The sequence below is a fragment of the Leguminivora glycinivorella genome, chromosome 12 (genome assembly GCF_023078275.1).
Source record: "Leguminivora glycinivorella isolate SPB_JAAS2020 chromosome 12, LegGlyc_1.1, whole genome shotgun sequence".
Lineage (NCBI taxonomy): Eukaryota > Metazoa > Arthropoda > Insecta > Lepidoptera > Tortricidae > Leguminivora > Leguminivora glycinivorella.
This window is the reverse complement of record NC_062982.1, coordinates 15,624,711-15,647,700: the sequence shown is the minus strand read 5'-3', so window position 1 is coordinate 15,647,700 and position 22,990 is coordinate 15,624,711. Positions and strand designations below refer to the sequence as shown.

Below are 22,990 nucleotides of genomic sequence, written 5' to 3'. Positions count from 1 at the left end.
CTACTACTATGGTAACCTCATTAACACTGGCCAGTGGCCACACGTGCGAGAGGGACACCAGCCCAAACAATGCCCTCTCATGTGGACACACTTTTTGACCTAACTATTCATTCTGGCTTAATTATAATTCTGTGGTCTGTACCGCCCTAAAAATCAGTTTTTACTTTCATGACCTAGTAGATTTACTCGTCTTGCAATATCTCTGTACTTGCTCTGTAGTCTCTGTACCTACACTTATTAAGTAGTTAGTATAAAGTTCTATGTACCTACTTACATAGAACTTTATACTTAGGTAACATTTCAGTTTGCATGTACCTAATCAATCAAGGTTTTTTTTTTAATTAAGTACTTAACTATTTTTTGATCATTCGTCATTCTACATTCGCGAGTAAAATATGAAAATACATATATGCTTAGTGTAAATTAATACGCTTGTGTAGAAGTATCGTTTCAAATTCCCTTTGAAGTTTGATATTGTTTTATGATTATAAATGAAATGACCACTTAGCGTTAATTTAATAATTCGGGTTTTATTTTTGAACTAGAAATCAGATCGTGACATTGTATTTCTTAGTTCATTAATTTAATTGCTCTCTCCTAGTCTAGACTTAAACCGTACACCTGAGATTCAGTGCTAAACATGTTTTTGAGAAGATAGCGTCAGCCTTCGTCTTGATAAACCTTCATTTACCTTTCAAGGCAAAAGCCTTAGAGAACTTGACGCAATAAAACTTAAAATAAAAATAGAAAATATCATAATTTATTAAATTTAGACATACATAAATATTTTGTTTCCTTCACCAATTTTTCAAATTAAGAGTTGTTAACCAAGTTGTCCGAATAATTTCTCATTTCGTAGTAATTATTTTTATAGCCATAATTGCAGTAACTTTGGTTGCAGTTGGATTCGTTCGGTGCGTCTTCGTACATTTTGTCGTCATATTCCTCATTGTAATCCTGGTAGTCGCAGTTCATGTTTTGGCCGTTTTCGGGGGTTTGGTTGGTGCGATTGTCGGGTTGTGTTGTGACGCTCCATCGTTGAGATATTGAGCAGCTCAGGGAACCGCCGTGCTGGAAGGCGAAGGGCCATGCCTGGAATAAGTATTAAAATGAATATTACATATTGTTTTCATAAAGCCTAAAGGGCAACACAATTGCCAGCAATTCACATAGGTACCATTGCCGCGTTTGCTCCATAGTTATCAAATGTTGGTGCGTATTTGAATAAACGCGGCAATGGTATGTAAATCGCTGGCTGCATGTTGGCCGTGTAACAGAACCGTAAGGACTAATGACTTTTCAAACACTAGAATAGATACCTACCAAATTTACTAGGTGTAATTTTGACCAAAAATTTAATTTCATGGGCAATGGGCATTCAATAGATCTGATTGACGTGCGCAGTTGTGCATGGTCTTTTACCTACAACAATAATCTAAAACCACCATCACCATTCAGTAAGTAAGTAGGTATATAGACTTTTTAATGTTTCTTCAACTTCTGTCAAAAATAAAATTCATATCCTCTCAAGTCCCGAAACCTTAATACTAATGTGGTATCAGCAAATTTAATGTTTAACCAATTTAAATGTCCATACAAACAAGCGACGCCCCATGACCCCAAAAGGAGGACCCCCCAAATCGTCTCCCGACTCTCCCGAGCAAGTGTGAATCCGTTTATTGCACTTGACCGCACTTTTTATGCACAAACACTCTCGGCGTCGACACATGTTGGATATGTGCAAAAAACTGTTACTAATATAATAAATGGGAAAGTGTGTGTGTCTGTTTGTTTGTCCGTCTTTCACGGTAAAACGGAGTGACGAATTGACGTGATTTTTTAAGTGGAGATAGTTAAAGGGCTGGAGAGTGACATAGGCTACTTTTTATCTCTTTCTAACGCGAGCGAAGCGAATAGGTACAACTTGTTTTATAAGGGGCAAAGTTGTTGTTTAACCGCAGTTTAAGTAATTATTCACCCGAGCAAGCGAAATATCTCAATATTCAACCACGAGCGCATCACTCCTGTGGATTAATGCAGCTTTCAACAATTTTCGAAGAATCCTTGAGCTTGAGAAGAGAATGAGCATTTATTTTACCACAAAAAGCACTTTTTACACGAAGACTTCTAAGCCTCTACCATGAAGTTTTTCAGAATTTTCTGGTTATAGTAAGTTCCGTTTGGGGGCGCTGTTCAGTTTCTCGTTTTAAAAATTAATACAATCCGTACAATACAAGCAAAGGATGTTTCAATCAGCCAATGATTTTTTTTTGCATAGCTAAAATTTGACTATTAAGCTATAAAAAAATATTATACGGTATGAAAAATGCATTTTATTTATGTTTTACAATTATTTCAGTGTGTTTTACATTTATTTTGTAAATTTCACGTAGATAAATCGTTATAATTTGCAATCTGGCAAGAAATTGTGACGGCCATTTCGATTTGCGATTGACCGCCGCCGCAATACAACACCGCCATTCCGATATCGGATGTCGGAAGGATTTCAATAGAAAAAATCCAAGATGGCGCCTGTAATGTATGGGATATCGGTCCAACATCCGATATCGGATCGGATAATGTGAAAACGCACTTAGGATTTTTTTTCTCTGTGTTGTCCTCTCAAATGTGATGAAAAATAGGTATTGTGTGTAACTTAGGAGGTAAGGATTTTGTAAATTCGTGTCTATAACTCTCTCCAGCCTGCGGCTGCCGTGAGTTATTAACACTCGTTGACAAAATCCCCCTTACCTCCCTTGTTGCACAATATACTATTATGAACTTATGGTAATAGAGCTTCTCATATCATGGGAAGATGAAATTATTGCCCCGGACTTTTTAAACCGTATACTACGATACTTAACGGAGGTAAACACACGTAAACACCATAATTAAACGGCCGAGTGAGACAAAGGGGTAAGCGAAACAATAAAACCGTAGCATCAACGTCCGGAGATAAATTTTATTTATACCAGAAACAGCTGCAAACTTTTGGTCAGCGCGTAAAACGTTTGTTGTTGTAATCTTTTTGTTTCTATCTCCGTCATTTTGAAGTGTTTATGCCAAGCGGAAGGACTTGTTCAAGTTAAAAAATTGTGTTTGTTTTCATTGAGCCTAGGTTATTGTAAGTTGGGAACACACAAGACGATATTGTAACTATTGCTGAAGAATTTGCAATAGGGACGTGTGGCATTTGGGCATTTGTTTGCTACACGAATGAGAGTACTAATGAGGTTGATATTATTTCCCGCGATGGAAAACAAATTAAAAATACCTAGGTACCTACATATACAAAATGTCAGGGGTCTCCACAATAATTTAGCCTTTCACTACCAGTAACAAATTAAACAATAATATTTTTCACAAAATTTTACTTTAGGTTCCGGGTTATTAAAACGATTAGTGAGCCTGCGTTCTGTATCATATAATAGTTTGCTGTTTGCTCTGAACAATCAGCTAAAATGCGTCGGTTGCATTCTTAGCTGCTACTTCAGTGTTCAATCTCTGCTGAAAAGACACCAAGACACCAACTTCTCACCATAGGCAATAAATTAATCGAAACTTTATATCACGCTATCATATCCACGCGATAAAAACCGCGTCTACAAACGTCGGTCCCGCCCACATGTCGCGCGGGATAATTGTCGACAATTTATCGTCTGTCACTGTTGTCATCTGCTAATTCGTCGGCTACGCTACCGCAATGAATCAATGCATACGATGACGTCCGAAATATATGGACATGGGTTTTGTGTGAAAGGATTTATGAAAGTAATAAATATAAAAGTAAACAAGATATTAAGAACTTTTTACCGCCCCAAATTGAAGATCCCCCATTTGCCCAAAATTAAAACATTTTAAGCCGCATAGGACCATTAGGACCTCAGTTTTTTCACAGACCAGCGGTTATAAATGTTTTAATTTTAGTCGAGGTGGCAATATTTTGGTATGTTCCGGAATCGTAATATCCCATTATTTGCCACATTACATAGATCTCCGTACGCGCATTTATGTCAAAGTGCATATAGCGCCTCTAGGCTACGGTGACTGCTTCACGCGAGACGTATGCTTTTTGTAACCGATATTGCATAAAAAATACTTTCGGATTGAAAACATTGTAAATACGTTTGTACGTTTACATTTAAACAATTGTTATGTCTAGCTGTAGGTAGGTAGGTACTACTTTTTTATGAACTAAACTAACACTGGGTCTAGGGGCTGATTAAACACATTGCGAAACTATAACTAAGGGTTAACCTCGTTGTTCTCTTGTTTGTATGGAAATAAATGCAAGTCCATATGTCACCCATCGCCGCGCGTGTCGCTCGCCAAACGCCGCGCTGTCGTCGGGATTACGGGACACGTTCCACGAAGGTGTCGCGAGTGATCGATTGGCGGATCAACACTTCAAACGCCAGATTTACAACGTTTACTTAGCGGTTTTTGGAATGTTCGTTTCATTTTCTAATATGCAATTTTTTTTATAAGTATGAATCTATGAAGTGTTACTATTTTAGTGAACTAACCACTTATTAAGTGTATTTTTATAATATAGGTATCTCACAAATAAGTATATGGGTCTTTTTCGCACTGTGTAATTTAGAAGAATGGGACATAAGGTAAGTATAGGCACAGTTTGAGTTGAGCTGAATGAGGTTTAGGATAGCCAGGTCCGGTAAGGTAACGGACCCAATCATGGACAGTTTAAGAAAAATTTTCGCCTGTTTTTGATATTTCACTGATAAATGTAAAAATTCTAGCGCTAAGCGTGTTAAATCTTGAATGTCCTATCCTTCTTTTACATTTCAAGCGTATTTCAGAATAGATACTCCTATTGGTTTCTTCATAGTTAACAAATTAAAACTAGGTGTTTTTTCTCCAATTATGGACGGCAGTTCTCCAGTAATGGATCCCCCATTATGGCAGTGAAATAAGTTTAAAATTTTACTTTTAAAGTGAACTGATACTCAATGAGTCAATTTTATATGCCATAAATACAATTAGTTTGGGTTATTTAAACATAGGATTGTTTCTTGTAAATTTTTGTTTTGTAAATTGTTCCTTGTCCATCATAGGAGTTACGCAGTTTTTCGGTTCCAGTAATGGACACTCGCAAAATAACGCCATTTTTTTATATCTTTGGAGCAACAAACTAGTATGTTCTATACCTTATCTCATGCTTAATGCAGTAAGTAAAACGCATTCAAGTTTACACAGAGTATTATTTTTTAATTTTTTTATACATGAACTCAACTCTTTTAGCAACATTACTAAGAATTCGTCTTGATATTTTTTTCAGTAAACTGGTGAATTTTATCTTGTCGCCAAATTCTTCAGAAATAACCGAATTAATTGAAACTTCAAAATGAAACAGCTCTACAACTCTAGTTTATGGTACATAGCCGTCAGTTTTTAGAAACTAATTTTAGATACTTATTTTTAAGGATTTGTGTTTTTTTATCAATAATGGCATCACCGTCCATTATGGGGTATTTTACCTTAATAGGTACATATGTGGCGATTTGTTATTTTCGATTTTGATAACCAGGTGATCATAGTAATAATAAATGCTACATAAGTATGTACACAGGCCTGATCGATGATTTGCGAAACAAAGAGTTACCTACCTACCAGGCTGATTGGCAGGGATGGCTTACGATGGAGTGATGAGTGGGTGATGGAGTGAGTGGATGGTGCAGTAAAAGCGGACGTATCTATGTACCCGCCGTGTATGACGAGTCCTAAATAATTTACTTATCAAGCTGATTGGGAGAGGTGTTTCGTTTCAAAGGCGCAGCCTTAATGCGTCAAGTTTTGAATACTTTCCGGTAGCTTAAGAATTTATACTTACCAGGTTGATTGGGCGGGGTGTGTGCGTTGAGCGAGGCTCGTGCAATAAGGCTCGCAGATGAGCTATGTATGATGCAGCTAGCCTTAATGTGTCCAGTTTTGATAACTTTGTATCAGCCGGGACCCAGGGAAGGGTAGTTTTCAGCCTGCGAAAATTTGGATATTATAAGACAAGCGTTTATCTACCGATGCGAGAAAAAACACTACAATATATTATTATATAAGTAATGCGTTATTATACATATAATGCTTATCATGCCTAAAGGCTCCTTAATGCTTCAAGTGTAATAAGGGACTTTTTATCAGATTTTCTTTTAGAATTTCGAAGGGAAAAGACCTCATTTATTCTTGGCATAAGGGTCGTTGAAAATAGTTTCAACTTCTAAGTAAGATTATTATGAGGGTTTGCGATCTATTTTATGTATTTCCTAGGAACTCAGAAGTACATAGGTACCTATGTTTGAGTAATTAATATTGCTACAATTAAATGAGTTGGGCACTAGATAGTTACCTGCAAAATGCCTTGGAGAGTACTCTCATCCTGGCCCGCTCGCGCGCGTTGGCGGCATTCCTGTGCTGCGGTTCCTGCGAACCTCGACCTGCGTACAATACCATCATAATTGGACGGTGTTATGGAATAGCGAACTAAGCGCCAAAATCCGAAAAAAAAGTTATGAATGCAGTTCGGATATAAATCTGATAATCTATAGTATTGATTATTTCTTTGTTGAAAAATCATGCTTACAGCCTTATTTTAAGGGGTAGAATCAAGCGACACGTTAAAATTTGTATGGCCCTGTGTACTAAGTCGTTACGTAAAAACGAATTGAACGCCAAATTTACTTTTACAAATTATAATAAGCGTATATTCTAAATCGCAAAATCGAGTTAAACGCCATAAAGATGTTATTAATTCGTTTTGGTTTAAAGTTTTGATGATTTATAAACGCAATATCGATTTAACCGCCCTATTGGTGTCGTTTAATTCGTTGTTACATATTTGAAATTGCAGGATATCAAGAGGTTTTGTTATATCATAATTATCTTATGTGTGTAATCCTGGCTAGTACTAATGAATTATTATTAGTTACAATGCCAATTTTGCCATATATATGCTGATTGTTTTGATATTTATTAAAAAAAGTTGATTGCAGAACAAAACTAAATTGTTAGACGGATTAGTCCTAATCATTGTGAAGGAAAACATTGTTGTTAATTTATTTACAATAGCACTATTTACTCAAATATATGGAATTTTATTTTATTGCAGTATTCACTTTACCTCTAACAATTTGCATTAAAGAATCAAGCGACAAAATATGTCTCATAGTACGCTACGGCGAAATAAATTAACGTCATCGCAGTATTAGTTCAATAAAGAATCAAGCGGAAAAACGTTAATAACTTCGAAACTTGAATAGGTATGGTGTTATTTTTTTTATCAATTTAAATTACGAACACTTTTATAGGTTCAATGTCAAAATTAACTTTTTTGCTTCATAAATGAACTTACAACAACTGATTCAAATTTCAAATCTTTCTAGCTCATTTTCTCGATTTCAACTAACTGTCGCTTGATCACTTATTCCATAACACTGTCCAATTATAATGTAGAATACTGGGGATGTTAGATTTCACTGATTATTGAAAAAAAATTACATTGTAGATAATACCTAAAATTGAAATTCTGTTTATTGTTCTAAAAATTTATGCCTGCTGTGGAGCCAACAACGATATTTTCAACAGCATACGCCCGACGTAGAGTTTAAAATACAATCACTATTCCATGTTCCCACACCGGGGCAAACGACGCAACGGAGCCACGCTGTGACGTCATCGCCCAAATCAATTGTTTAATTTTATTTTTAATTTTGTTCTCTTTAAATTCTCTCTTTTTTGTTATCTAAGTTTCGTGACGCATTGGTTTTACTGTAATGTTATGTAAACATGTTTTTACTAATAAATAAATAAATAATAAATGTTACTATTTAATAATCAGATTATTCGTGTACAGTAATCTGATTATTAAAATTTATATTATATCCTATTTTATATATCCTACCGGCTGCGCCATTAAAAATCTTTTTGTTTTGTAGCAACAAGAAAATGATTACTTAGGTACAGTTTCACATAGTTTGAAGTGGTTAAGTCTGTTTTCACATTATCATCGGATGTCGGAAGGATTTCAATGGAAAAGATTCAAGATGGCGCCGGTAATGGATGGGATATCGGTCCGAAATCCTATATCGGAGCGGATAATGTGAAAACGCACTAAGGCTGGATGGGGATGGTACCCCTTTTAGAGTATTAACATACAATTACTTGTTTTAACATGTGTTCAGTACTATATTCACAAATTATTAGTATTACTAGGTTTTCTGCGCATAAAGGTATTTTATAACATCAGCAATGCTTGCGCTGTAGGTACGCTGCACGGTGGCTATTGACGACTTTGAGGTACTAATCCGGTCCTTTGAGTATAGGCGCCAACCACCATAAGCCCGGGTTTAGTTTTACCTATCAGTGGAACATCACATCACATCATTGTTAATTAAATTATTTTCAACTAAGTACATATTTATCTGGCAATCATCTTAAACCACTTGCAATTATATATGCAATTATATACTGAAAAAACACTTATTAAAAACTAAAAAACTTAATAATCCATACTAATATTATAAATGGGAAAGTGTGTGTGTCTGTTTGTTTGTCCGTCCTTCACGGCAAAACGGAGCGACGAATTGTCGTATTTTTTTAAGTGGAGATAGTTGAAGGGAAGGAGAGTGACATAGGCTACTTTTTGTCTCTTTCTAACGCGAGCGAAGCCGCGGCCAAAAGCTAGTGTATAAATAAAATAAATAACAATTCATATGTATACACGTATACACATACTCCTTAACTCAAATAATCTTTTCAAATTAAGATTAGCAGTTAAGTTCATAAATGCATGTACGTTTCTTAGAAATAAACAGATTAATTTTTTTTTTTTATTGCACTGATGCACAAGATGCACTGTTCGGTGTAAATAGAGCTCATACTGACAATCTACATCAGTGAACTGCAAAGCATCCGAGGGTCCAAGCTTTCCCGGACCTTGTTCGGGGCGCACTATAATTTTTATACTTTATTGGTGGAAGGTAGTCCAGAAGCCTTGTCCCATCCAAGCAATTTAAATTGCGACTTGGCGTGATTATTACAACCCTAGATGCCCTACATACGTAGATGATGAACTCAAGATTTTATTAGGTTAGGTTAAGGTTTAGATGTTGAAGTACCTACTTGGGTTGGTTGGATACAGAAAAAAAAAATCTGAACATATTTTTGACTAAAATATCCTAAACTTATAAAACAATATTTTAGGTTCATTAAAATAACAATTATATTTTGTCATATTAAATAATAACGCTAATTAAAATTCATTTTACATTTATATTAATTATATATATTATTAAATTAAACGGGACTTAAACGCGTAAGACGTTTATATTTGGCCCGACGTTTCGGACGTGATATTACGTCTGTGGTTACAGGCAAATCCACCTTATTATTTTAAGCACATAGAATAAATAAATATCTTTCGGGGTGTGTCTGGACTGGATCCTCTTTTTTTGGGTGTTACCTACATATTTGTGCATTTTGTTCTAGACAGTAGGTAGACACATACATAGAATGTTCTAGAATCTAGACTATAGGGAAATTTGGTAGCACTATGAGTAGGAGTGTAGCACTATGAAAAGAGAAAAGAAAAAAAAAAATTCAATTGTAAATTTTATTGTAAAAACCTTAATGTCAATTATATAATTAGTGTATTTTTTTTTTAATTTAATGATTATTATGTAAGAAATGTTATTTTATTAATATTTGATGTAAATATGTGTATAGGTTAAGTTATCCATAGGTAAAGTTCACACACAATGTATATTGTTATATTGAAATAAATAAATTGAAATTGAATTGTACCTAAACCCATTAAAATCCCATTCCACTTACCTGAACCCGACTGTGAATCATCAAAGGAGAAATCATCATCGTCCTCCCACCCCTTATCCACTGGCGATTTGCTCACTCGTTTCCTAGGCATTTCACACTATTGCACATCACCGCAAAAACCACGAAATTTGAAATTAGAACATTATTTTTTTAATTTAACGGTCCTGGCGGTTAGGAAGACGGTTATCTTGTGAGATGCGCACCGGCAAGGCGGGCGGATCTTGGGCGGTGCCTCGCTCGCCCCACCCGCGCGGTCGACAAATGAGGAACCTACCTACTGAAATCGTAATACATGGAATTTAGAGTCTTTGTTGTACAAATAAACCGTTCGGCTTTTGTTTAGAGGTTGTGCTTGTACTATTATTATATTCTGTGGTTGTGCTCTGCATGTATTGATGTTATAGTAATTTACTGAGTGGGTGAAATTGCAGTCAGTGCTGCAACTTCTATTAATTTTTCACATTCTGTGCAGAATTAGCTTGACTTTATCAACAGTAAACATTAGAGGTTGCATTTCAGCTACAAAAGTGCATGGCGAATTATCAATGAATTCATTCATAATTGCTCCATGCACTTTCGCAGCTGATAGTACTTGCGATAGGTACTCTATTTTCTATTTAACATAGAGTATTTCTCTATAAACATAATACCTAAATACCTTTTCAACTTCAGAGCGCTGTAATATCACTGTGATATATTTTGCTAATGTTTACAATAATAATAAAACAAAATCATCATCTTAGAGTAGCTATAGCAATAGTCAATATACAGATACAACAAATAGATACAAAACATATTTTGAACGAAAGGCGTTAAGGCACTTAGCATTACATTACTTATACCTATAAGTAGCCGCTTCTTTCCATTTCTTTCATATCACTTATCCTATCCCGTTATATACTCAGTCAAAAGATCAATTAGCGGCGTCACACGTGAGATAAAAGATTGACAGGCCGGCACTTCCGTGACACGCAATACTTTACGTATGCCCCACTACACGTGCAGTGCACCCTTCGGTCTGAAATGTGACCCGAATTGTTGGGAGACACGATTTTTCTTAGGTTATTTTTCTACTGAAAATGTGGTAGGTACCTGGCTGTGGTAGGTTTTATTTTTTCTGTCTCTTTTCTTCATTTTCTTTTTCTTTTTATTGTTGTGTGTTTGTTATCTGTCGTGGCATCACCGAATGGGCCCTACGGAAGACCAGCGCTGGCTTCCAGCTAGCATTATGCTGAGTTGGGTCCATTTCGTGATGGTTAATGTTCTGTCCTCTGTTTTTTGTCCTATTCTTGTGTGTACATGTACGTACGTGTTTGTGAGCGTCATGAATAAATGTCTTTTATCTTTATCTTTACCTATATGATGATGATGATGATGTCCTCCCAGAAGTATCCGTCGACGGCGACATCATGACAATTTTTTAAATTAATATATTTATATTATTTCTATTTATGAAACTATATTTCGGTATAAAATGGTAAGTACCTACTTATGATATTTTTTTTATATTTCTATAAAGTACAGCGGGGCAAATCTCTACCTACTGGGGGGCAATTGTAACTAATCCATTTTTTCCATTATTACACTATGATGTTGAGTTCTACATATATCCACTGAATACGTCTACCATATACATAAATATAACCCGTGCCGTGGACACTCTATTTAATAATGAAACATTGTAAAACATGGAAAAAATGGACCAGTTACATTTGCCCCCCAGTCGAGATTTGCCCCCTGTACCATAAGGTAGCATTTAAGGGCGACTTTCTGATTTTGTCGAGTTTTATAGCACAGTGATACAGTATCACTGTGCTATGAAACTCGTTTCTAAAACGTTTCTACATCAGTATCAATGATACTATAGAAACTTTATAACTGCAATGTGGATGCACTTTTGTTCCGCTAGCTATTAAATAGAATAGAATAGAATAGAATAACATTTATTCGTGAACACATGCAAGACAAAATACACATAATAACAATTAATAAGACAGAAAATAATGAAGTGCCACGAAATGGCCTCATCTCAGCGTGTTGCTGGGGACTTCCAACGCTGATCTTCCGATGAGACCATAGCAGTATGGGAGACCTCACAAATCGAAAGACCTTCCTAATAAGTATAGCTTTTATACAAAAAACTGTCATTTTTAGTAAGTACCACGTAAGGCAAATAAGCATACGGTGCATCTGAAGCAGTCGCCGTAGCCTATGTGTTATTGTAGGATTGCGTATTGCGTCGTCAATCGGCAACCCTAATTGCGAAGGTGATCAGTAAGCCGTGCTCCAGCGAGGTGTTAGGATAGCCGTAAATAGGATTCACTTAGGGTTATCTATTATTCCAAGCAAGATATTTTAACAGGAACAGTTCAGGTTTTAACTTCCTACTTTTAAAATGTCATACCAACCAGGCAAGTATGGTCGCGCGATAAATGATAAAACATCTGGCCGTCCCTATCGCACTTACTAATAGTGCGATAGGGTCGGCCTGATATTTTATCGTCCATCGCGCGACCATGCTACCCGTGCAAGAACAACAACAAGAATACGGGACTGACAAAACCCATACAAAAAAGCGTACCCCTGAAATGTACCTATGGGCCTTTTAGGCTTAAAACTAGATGGCGCTGGTCGCAGCCTGGAAGTGGCCAAAATCATATATTTCATATTTTATAAAAACAAATGACGTGCTTCTTTATTTTAATATCATGATATCACATTAATAGTTGCGTCTGTAGGGTAAATTATACGGCTATTGCTGAACCAAAGATTTCCTTTGGTAGGATTGGTCCTTAGGGCCCAAGGATGGATTTTCGAAGTGGGGCCACCGTGATTTTTGATGTTAGTTTTTTGAGGTTTTGGTAGCTTCTGCTCTGGAGGAAAATAGGGTCTCAATCTATATAGTGGTATTCATTATGCTACTATTCCAAGTTGGTACCATATTTGTATGACTTAAGGATGTCAAATACATTATAGGACCCATAAGTGCACGAGGAAGATGTTAATTATGTTAAACTTCGTAAAATAAAAAAATAAGTAAAGATTACAGTACCTACCTCGTATAATTCCATCATTACTGCAAAAAGGTATGCGATGGAAATTTTACCGTTAAAAGAATATTACTTTAATGGAGTATTTTAAGTGCGCCCTCGATTTATACCTGTTTTGAATAAAATAAATAAATATAATTTAATACAATAAAATTATTGGCACCATAGTTTCTACTATGGATCCAAGAAGTAAAACATACGCTTTTATAGTTCGACTATGTCACTTATCATACGCATTCACTGCCATAAGCCCGCCATTGTGGATTCAATTAGGATTGCATGAGACTTTAACTATGATCCAGTTTAACTTATAAGTTCTTTATATAGAAAACAATACTTATTTTCAATGTTTTACTATAGAAAGATCTTCTAAACAATTTTTTTTTATAAAACATATAGTAAACTCAGCTATAACGCTATTGTGTTTTAAAAGAGATACCGAAACCATTATTCCACAGTTCTGTGATATAAAAGAGTAATTGTGACATATACGGCGATGAGATATAAAAGGCATTAGAAAACGACTATTAACGCTTTTCAAAGCTATATAAACGTATCCTGAAAACTTCATTATACAGCAAAATAGCTCTATAATAGTATTCATATCACTACTACAGTGTTAAATACTGTAGCAGTGTTTTCCAAAGCCACTATATCCCAAAATAGTGGTATAGTTAGGTTTTAATTTCTGTTAAAATACGACTACTAAAAATACTATAAGCGGCTTGTTGGGAACCTTAATAGCGCAAATTGATAGCATAACAGTGATTCCTAACACTATTATACAATAATATTGTTCTTTAGTAGGTTATTTGATCCTGTTATAGACCAGGCCTATAGCGGCTGTATAAAATGGTGATATAAACGTTTACATCACTTCCTAATAACACCTTTTAGCTGTATAACACAACAACTATAGCGGCTTGTCGGGAACCTTAATAGCGTAAATTGATTGCATAACAGTGATTTCTAACACCATTATATAATAATATTGTTCTATAGTAGTCATATTTGATCCTGTTATACATTAGGCCTATAGCGGCTCTATAAAATGGTGATATAAACGTTTACATCACTTCCTAATAACACCTTTTAGCTGTATAACGCAACAACTATAGCGGCTTCTCGGGAACCTTAATAGTGCAAATTGATTGCATAACAGTGATTTCTAACACCATTATATAATAATATTGTTATATAGTAGTCATATTTGATCCTGTTATAGACCAGGCCTATAGCGGCTCTATAAAATGGTGATATAAACGTTTACATCACTTCCTAATAACACCTTTTAGCTGTATAACGCAACAACTATAGCGGCTTGTCGGGAACCTTAATAGCGCAAATTGATTGCATAACAGTGATTTCTAACACCATTATATAATAATATTGTTCTATAGTAGTCATATTTGATCCTGTTATAGACCAGGCCTATAGCGGCTCTATAAAATGGTGATATAAACGTTTACATCACTTCCTAATAACACCTTTTAGCTGTATAACGCAACAACTATAGCAGCTTGTCGGGAACCTTAATAGCGCAAATTGATTGCATAGCAGTGATTCCTAACACTATTATACAATAATATAGGTCTATAGTAGTCATATTTGATCCTGTTATAGACCAGGCCTATAGCGGCTCTATAAAATGGTGATATAAACGTTTACATCACTTCCTAATAACACCTTTTAGCGGTATAAGCTTATAGAGCTAAAAGGTGTTACTGGAGGCTTTTATACGACAAGCGGTCACGCCGAAAACCTTTATACGACATCTATAGTAGCTTTTGGCGTCGAAAACCAAAATTATAGCACTAAAATGTTACTTGGGTATTTATTAAAAAAAATCTAAGACAAAAAAATAAAAAAATTGGCACGATGGTTCCTAGGATCCTAGCTCTCGTCTTCCAATACCTCTAAATCCTATTCTATATCATCTTCGATGAGTGCTTCGCGGTCCATTACACTGTAACAAAAAATAAAACAATGATTATCCAAAAAAGTTGAAACAAACCAGCAAGAAAACTAAAAGCGAGAGTTATTCAAACACTAATATACCTAGAATTATCGCAGTTGCCATTACAGGTCCTGCATAGGAGTGTGCACGGCATTCTTTTTCGTCTACAAGAACAACGGCCTCTACATTTGTTCTTACATCCACATTTTACCAACTCTCGCGCCGCATCCCAGATAATGTGCTGGGTTGTCCATATGAGAGATGGTAAAATGTGGATGTAAGAACAGCTGTAGAGGCCGTTGTTCTTGTAGACGAGAAGGAATGCCATGCACACTCCTATGCAAGACCAGTAATGGCAACTGTGATAATTCTAGGTATATTAGTGTTTGAATAACTGTCACTTTTAGTTTGCTTGCTGGTTTGTTTCAACTTTTTTTGGATAATCATTGTTTTATTTTTTGTTACAGTGTAATGGACCGCGAAGCATTCATCGAAGATGATATAGAATTGGATTTAGAGTTATTTGAAGACGAGGGCTAGGATCCTAGGAACCATCCAATTTTCGGATTTTCTTGTGTTAGATTTTTTTAAATAAATAGGTACTGTAATATTTACTTATTTTTTTATTTTAGAGTTTTTTCCTCGTGCACATATGGGTCCTAAATAAGTCATACAAAGGTACCAACTTGGAATAATCATAATGAATACTAAGTATATAGATTGAGACCCTATTTTTATTTTACAGAAGCTACCAAAACCTCAAAAAACTAACATCAAAAATCACGGTCTTCGAAAATCCATTCGTGACCAATCCTACCATATGAAATCTTTGGTTCAGCAAAAGCCGTATTCTTCGTTTTTTTGCCTTGTACAACTGCAACTATAAGGCCGTTTTCACATTATCTGATCCGATATCGGATGTCGGAAGAATTTCAATAGAATAAAATGAATAAATAGATGGCGCCTGTAATGTATGGGATATCGGTCCGACATCCGATGTCGGATCGGATAATGTGAAAACGCACTAATACACATTTAAAAAAAATTCTAGGCATCATCAATGTAGTTAATATGATAGTATTTAATATATGGCGCTAAAAAATTGAGGTACGATTCTTAGTAGGAAGATTGTAAATTCATGCTAATATTATAAATGGGAAAGTGTCTGTTTGTTTATCCGTCTTTCACGGCAAAACGGAGCGACGAATTGACGTGATTTTTAAGTGGAGATAGTTGAAGGGATGGAGAGTGACATAGGCTACTTTTTGTCTCTTTCTAACGCGAGCGAAGCCGCGGGCAAAAGCTAGTCCTATACATATAAATAATCCTAGCTTTGAAGGTACCTAAATTCCGTAATTTCCGTATATTATAATAAGTATAATGATATTAATAAATACCTAAGTAATTAAGGACTTGGATAAGTGGCATATTACTATAAGAGAGGCCTATGCTCAGTAGAGATAAAGAAATGTTATGCCGATAAAACTTTTTTGTTCACCACTGTCATACAATAACTTAAAAAAAAAAAACAAGCGACGAACGTGTGCCAACCCTACAAGACCAGGTGGCTGATATCAAACATTGAGTTTACCGCCCGTTTTAAGCGCCATCGAGTATTTGTGACTTGCTCTACTGTTTTCTCAACAAATGTTATTCTTTATTCCACTTACAAGAAAATCTGATAATTTAATTTTCAGTACAGATGGTGCTTTTTTACGCACTAGTGCGAGAAGTGGTTCATTATATGCCAGGTCGAAACTTCAGATGGCCATCTGTACTGAAAAACGTCGTACGATACACGTGCGAAAAGGAAATTCGTAACTCGTGTCGATTTAAAACACTCCCTTCGGTCGTGTTTTAATTTGTCGCCACTTGTTTCGAACTTCCTTTTTTTCGCACTAGTATCGTGATGTATACCTACTATTTCAGTACACATGGTGCTTTTTTTACGCACTAGTGCGTGAAGTGCTTCATTAATTTCATTATACGCATAGGTATGTAGTATCTTCTTAGTCTGTGATTATACAGTCGTCACACGATCGAAACTCCGGAGAGCCATCTGTACTGAAAAACTTCGTACGATACACGTGCGAAAAGGAAATTTCGAAAATTACGAAAACTTCTTCCTTTTCGCACTTGTATCGTAATGTACCCACTACCTTTTATTTTCAAGAAAATAATGTACCTATAAGTTATATTATATTACTCTGTTGGGTACTTTTCATAATATTATAGTACATTGTGCAACAAGGGGAGGAAGTTGAATATTACTAACGAGAGTAAGTAAAATCGCGACGGCTTGCCGGAGCGATTTAAAGACTCGAGTTAGTAATATTCATACTCCCCGAGTTACACACAATGTTTTTCATCATACTCGCAATGTAAAAAATATGTAAATAGATGTAAGTAAAAAAGTTAAGTACGGTACGGTACAAGAAATTTCATTATTCCCTTGGGAGAACGATTTTTCTATAACTCACGCTCCGCCTGCGTGCAATAGCACATTTAAAGTGCGGGTGTGATGAAAAACTATTAAAAATTTAAAGTGATTGGCTAATTATTTTGTTTTTTAACCGCCTTCCAAATCTCAAGGGAAGGGGTTCTCAATTCGTCTGTTTTTTTTTAATGTTCCTCGATATCTCCGTCGTTACTGGACCGATTTTGAAAAATTTTTTTTTTATTGAATGTATATGCATACAGATTGGTCCCATTTTTCTCAGAACCCAGTTCTGATGATGGGATCCTGGAGAAATCGAGGGAACTCCTCAAATCTGAAAGGCATACATATGGTGATTTTTGTGTTTTTAAAGGAACAGCATGCATTTACGTACGGAACAGTGACATTTGGTGCAGTGGAACTCCTGATGATGGTCAGAATGGAACTCCTCAAATCTGAACGGCACACTTATAGTGACTTTGGTATTTTTATAAGAACAGCATGCACTTACGTCCAGAACTGTGACATTTGGTGCAGTGGAACTACTGATGAAGAGTGAGCCGCCCCTGGTTAGAGCTCCGTTCTGATAATCATTCTCATCTGTAAGTACTTCAGAATCATCCAAATTTCAAAATTGGTTCAGAAATGACGGAGATATCGAATAACAAACATTAAAAAATATACAGACGAATTGATAACAGAATCCAACATTTGAAAGTATTTATCACCAGAAACCCAAAAGGCGGTTTTTTTTTTCTTAAAAATTATTAAGCTAGGAATAAGTAAAAGTAGTTTGATTAATTATAAACAAAAGTTTAAGTACTTAAAGTAGTAGGTAGAGTAGAGGAGCGAAGAGTCCTAACTCGTGTCGATATCATTGATGTATCATTAGTACTAGATACACAGTCAGGCGAAAAAAATGGCTACAGTCAAACTCTAGATCTTACGAAAAAGTACAGAGTTGGTGACTTAGTCATTCGCCGGCCGGCGACGAATGACAATGTCGTCGTGCTCGGTTAAGAATTGTAAAAATAGCACAAAAAAACACAAGAAAGACAGTGGGATGAGTTTTTTTACGTAAGTAATTCAAATGTATTGACAAATTATGAATAAACTCGATGCAATTACGTGTTTTAGAATACATTTAATTAATTGCAAAAATAAAGGATTTTCATGGAACAAAAAGGTACGGAGTCGCTATTATTTTATTTACATCTACTTACATGCGTTTTCTTATACATGTGCCTATTGACGAAAAAGTAGGTAGGCAGTGTACAGTAGCCATTAGATATATGGCAACGAACGAGATGTTCAAAAATATCTGAACCACACTCACACGTTTTCTGATATCTTTGAGTAACTCGTACGTTGCGATATATCTGACTGTATATTTTTAAAATACGTGTAGCAAACTTGAAATGGCAGATTTCATCACTTTGTCTCGTATGTACTTTAATAGCGTTATATTTTAATTCAAGATTCCCTCGGGATCCCAAGGTGGTGACAACACCGTCCGTCTACATTACTAATTAAAACTTAACCAAATATACTCAAAATAAACTAAGAAATGCCATCAGCATCCTCGGTTAAGTGCCTCTAATATAGGCCTATATTAGAATTAAGTTTTTAGTTTCATTTATACTGTAATTACTCTTTATCTACAGAGTGTAACAAAAATGGTGGTGATCCGTTTAAGGGCGTACTCACAGTATCGTATTCTTATCAGGAAAAAGTGGAAGAAATTTTTTTTTTCGCTAAAAAATTTTCATTTTCGTATGAGCCGGGCCGCGCAAATCGGTCGAATCTCCATACAAAGATAAAAAAATTTTTTGCGAAAAAAAATTTTTATCCTACTTTTTCCTGATGAGAATACGATACTGAATACGCCCTTAAACGGATCACCACCATTTTTGTTACACCCTGTATTTTGTCAGGAAGTATTAGTTTCAAGACTCATGTCTACTTGCTATCCTGAATCCCGTAATTGGAAGAAAGTATACCTACCAGTGCACAAATTACTTATTCACATCACCTTCCGTCCTTAAATGGACTTTTTCTTCCCCGCTAGGAGAGATCAAAGTGGTACTTTTCTTCCCTGCTAGGAGGGATCAAAGTGGCACTTTTCTGTTCAAGGACATTTATTTGCCGGTATAAAATATTTTTTTTTGATAAACTTGTTGATTTGTTGAGTTATTATCTCATCATCCCTCTAGCGTTATCCCGGCCTATGCCTCGGCTCAGGGAGAGCCTAGGGGTCCGCTTTGCTGAGTTATTATCTAATAGTATTAAATAAATCTGTTTCATCTCTATGTTCCTTCATTTTTCTCTTAGGTGGTGTGAAAAGCATTATGTGTCACAAGGTAGCAAAATTATTTTCACCTTGGGCGTTAACACTTGAATCCCTCATTACGCTCAGGATTCCATTTTAGAATCCCTCGCTACGCTCCGGATTCTATTATATAATGCTCCGCTTTAGGATTCAATGTACGCCCTCGCCGTAAATTTATCATTTTGCTCCCCTGAGACACAATCTATTATTTGGGTTGTATTCATCGAAATAAATATTGTTGCCGGTTTTACAGGTGGTTAAAGGTTTTCACGATTGTTGTATCGGAGCCCCCTTAAAAACATATTTTATTTTGTTTTTAGTATTTGTTGTTATAGCGGCAACAGAAATACATAATCTGTGAAAATATCAACTCTCTAGCTATCACGATTCTTGAGATAAAGCCTGGTGACAGACAGACAGGCAGACGGACGGCTAGACGGAAAGTCTTAGTAATAGGGTACCGTTTTTACCCATTGGGTACGAAACCCTAAAAAAAGATTATATTTACAATGAAATCCTAGGTATACTGCCAATTTGGCAAACAAGTGAATTTGTTTATTATAATAGATGTCTTAACCACTTGACAGTCCAGCCCGCGCGACCATATTCCGGTCAACCGTCCGGGTTTTTAAGCGACGCGCGCAGCGCGCTGCGCATTCACAACTTTTTACAAAAACGTCTGTATCTTCTAAACTACATAAGGTATAGTTAAAAAAAAATACTTTGGTATAAATGAACGTACAGTACTTGAAATAAAATTATAGTGATAGTAAAATATGTATGATTATATACTATAAATCAAGGTTAAACTTATGTAATCGAAAAAAAATTAAGAAATTTTTTATTTGACTATTACTTAAATTACAGGAAATTTTGAGCGATGACCCCCTTTTTTTATTACGCATTAGAGAAATATACTATTTTACCTTTATAATGATACCACAACCAACACATACAGTTCTCATGAAGATATCCAAAAAAAATTAAACAAATTCAAAATCAAACACAAACACGCGGAGTTTGACAAGGCACTGCCGAATTTATTTTTTCATTCACTAAGTAACGAGCGTACACTGCCATCTATACTTTTTGTAGCAAACTATGTAGTTAGGCTACGTTATTGTATCAAGAGAATAGGTAAATAATGCCGCAATATTTCGCTAGATGTCACTTTAATCAACTGTATCTCCATCCCCTCTTTTGGATAGTAAGGTATCGTAGGACTGTCTACCGGAATTTTTTTTTGGATACTATGCTATCGTAGGACTGTCAAGTGGTTAAGTCAAACCTTGTCTATAAAATGTAAAAAGTGTAAATAAACTTATTTTGTTATAAGAGGTTTTTTATTACTCAACGACCTCAACGTGCCTAATATTATTTATGCGACTCCATGAATCCGATATTCTGATGACTTGTAGTTTTGACATTGATTGTTTTTCTAATGACGTTTCAGTAGTTGCCAGTATCGCGGTGATCGGACGAAAACGGTTTATATGTTACTTATTTGAAAACTCGTATCGAACGGTTCACGAATTTGATTCTTACGGCTTACATAACAAATTCGGTTTTAAAAAAAACAGATATATTTTGATTTTAGGTTTAAGTTAGCGTTATTTGCACCTATCTGAATAAAGTTGGAATGTCATTTGAGGCCATTTTTTTCGACTTTTTTGTTCGGGACTGTGCGTCTATAGGTATATACACGGTGTTTCCGGTATCACTCAAAACCTCAGACACCCCAACTGATTTTTATTTTTTTAAACTCATCTAGAGTATTCATCTTTTAATCTGATCGTTACTTTTTTTTTTTATTGAATTTTTAATTTTCTGTACAGCTCTACTTGACTTTTAGCTCTACACTCAATAAAGTAATTGCTAACTACCATCATAAACCATAACACTATTTATTTGTGTACGTTACTGCAACGACATAAGGTTTACCAATAGACAGCTAAGATGTCACTGTAAAACACTTTAAAGGGACTTCCGGTTGGGACGCCATCATAGCGGTTTCGTGTCGTGAATAATTTATTTTTCTTTTACTCATTAATGTTGTTTAAAGTGTAATATTGATAGCGTATTATGCAGTAAACTAATGGTGTAGTGAGAAGCTGATGAAGAATTGTTCTCGAAACGCGTTTAGCCTCTTTTTTGTCGTAAACGGCCGGTAGTCCACGTGCTCTTGTAAAATCTAGCTATCAATTTACAAGTGCTAAGTCACCGTACAATGTCGTACTTACCGTACAAAAATTACTAATATTAGCTCATATCACCTGACACTGGCGAAATAGTCCCAATGGACTGAAGCCATTTAATTTTAAAAACTGAACTGAACTGAACACTTTAAAGCTTTGTCACAGTAAACTTCAAATTGGACAGGTAATCGCAGTAAGCAAATAAACTCAATATTCAAAATGACAAGGTTGTAATTAGCTACGAGTTCAATTTGTTATGACTTATGATAAACATTAAGATTAAACTGACAAACAACGTCAAACTAGTAGCGGAAAAAAAAATCGTCCAAGTAACCAGCCAGTATTAATACCCCTAAATACTGAAAAAAGGTAAACAACCTCTTAGCAATGCGATATACACAATGTTGTATTACGAGTACAATAGAATGGGCACGTAAAAAATAATTAATAATACTAATTTAAATAAAAATATTACCCCCATCAAGATATAGCTCAATCGATTCTACTCTCGATTCTGAACAAACTGTTTTCAGGTTTTTAGTGTTAAGTGAAACACGGTGTATTTAGTCTAAGGTCGATATATTTGTCGTCACTCGTTCGAAATTACCACTTTTCCGTACGAATAATACCTAATACAAAATAGTACATTACGAATATTACGATACAAGACGGAAAAAAGGAAATGTCGACCGTTTTTCAGTACATATCCTGGCCCTTTGATGTTTCGACCAGTACATTGCGAACTAGTGCGGGGAAAAAACAGTATTTATGTACAGAAAAAGATACTTCGTAAGTGCATTAGGGTAATTACGAATGACAGAAATGCTCGGGTAACTTCGAAAGAGGAATCTTGATATGATGGAAATAATTTTATTGTGATTTTTATGCGACTTTCGAAATTAGACTACTTTCGGAACTACCCTAATGCACCTTAGCATATTACACAAATTTAGTAAATTTTTTGTTATTTAAAATGTGGACAAAAACTAGGGCAAAAAAATATAATTTGAGTAATAAACTCTCAATATCAAATTAAAATAACATCAGTATACTATAATAAATAGACGGTCACTCAAATCTGTAGGCTTAAATGAATTGCTTATTGAACAGCATGCAGCATGTCTCGAACAAACTTAAGCACTTGTCAAATTGACGTTGACAATTGTCAGTATTGTCAGT

At 35.4% G+C, this 22,990-nt stretch overlaps 1 protein-coding gene across 1 annotated transcript; it reads right to left on the bottom strand.

Moving 5' to 3' along the window:
* Positions 1–718: 718 nt before the first annotated feature.
* Positions 719–10,096, bottom strand: LOC125232078. Its single transcript, XM_048137691.1, has 4 exons — positions 9,844–10,096; positions 6,362–6,449; positions 5,852–5,996; positions 719–1,092 (listed from the first exon to the last, which is right to left on the bottom strand). The coding sequence occupies exons 1-4, from the start codon at positions 9,932–9,934 to the stop codon at positions 814–816; spliced, it is 603 nt and encodes a 200-aa protein (XP_047993648.1). The 5' UTR covers positions 9,935–10,096; the 3' UTR covers positions 719–813.
* Between the last annotated feature and the right edge of the window lie 12,894 nt (positions 10,097–22,990).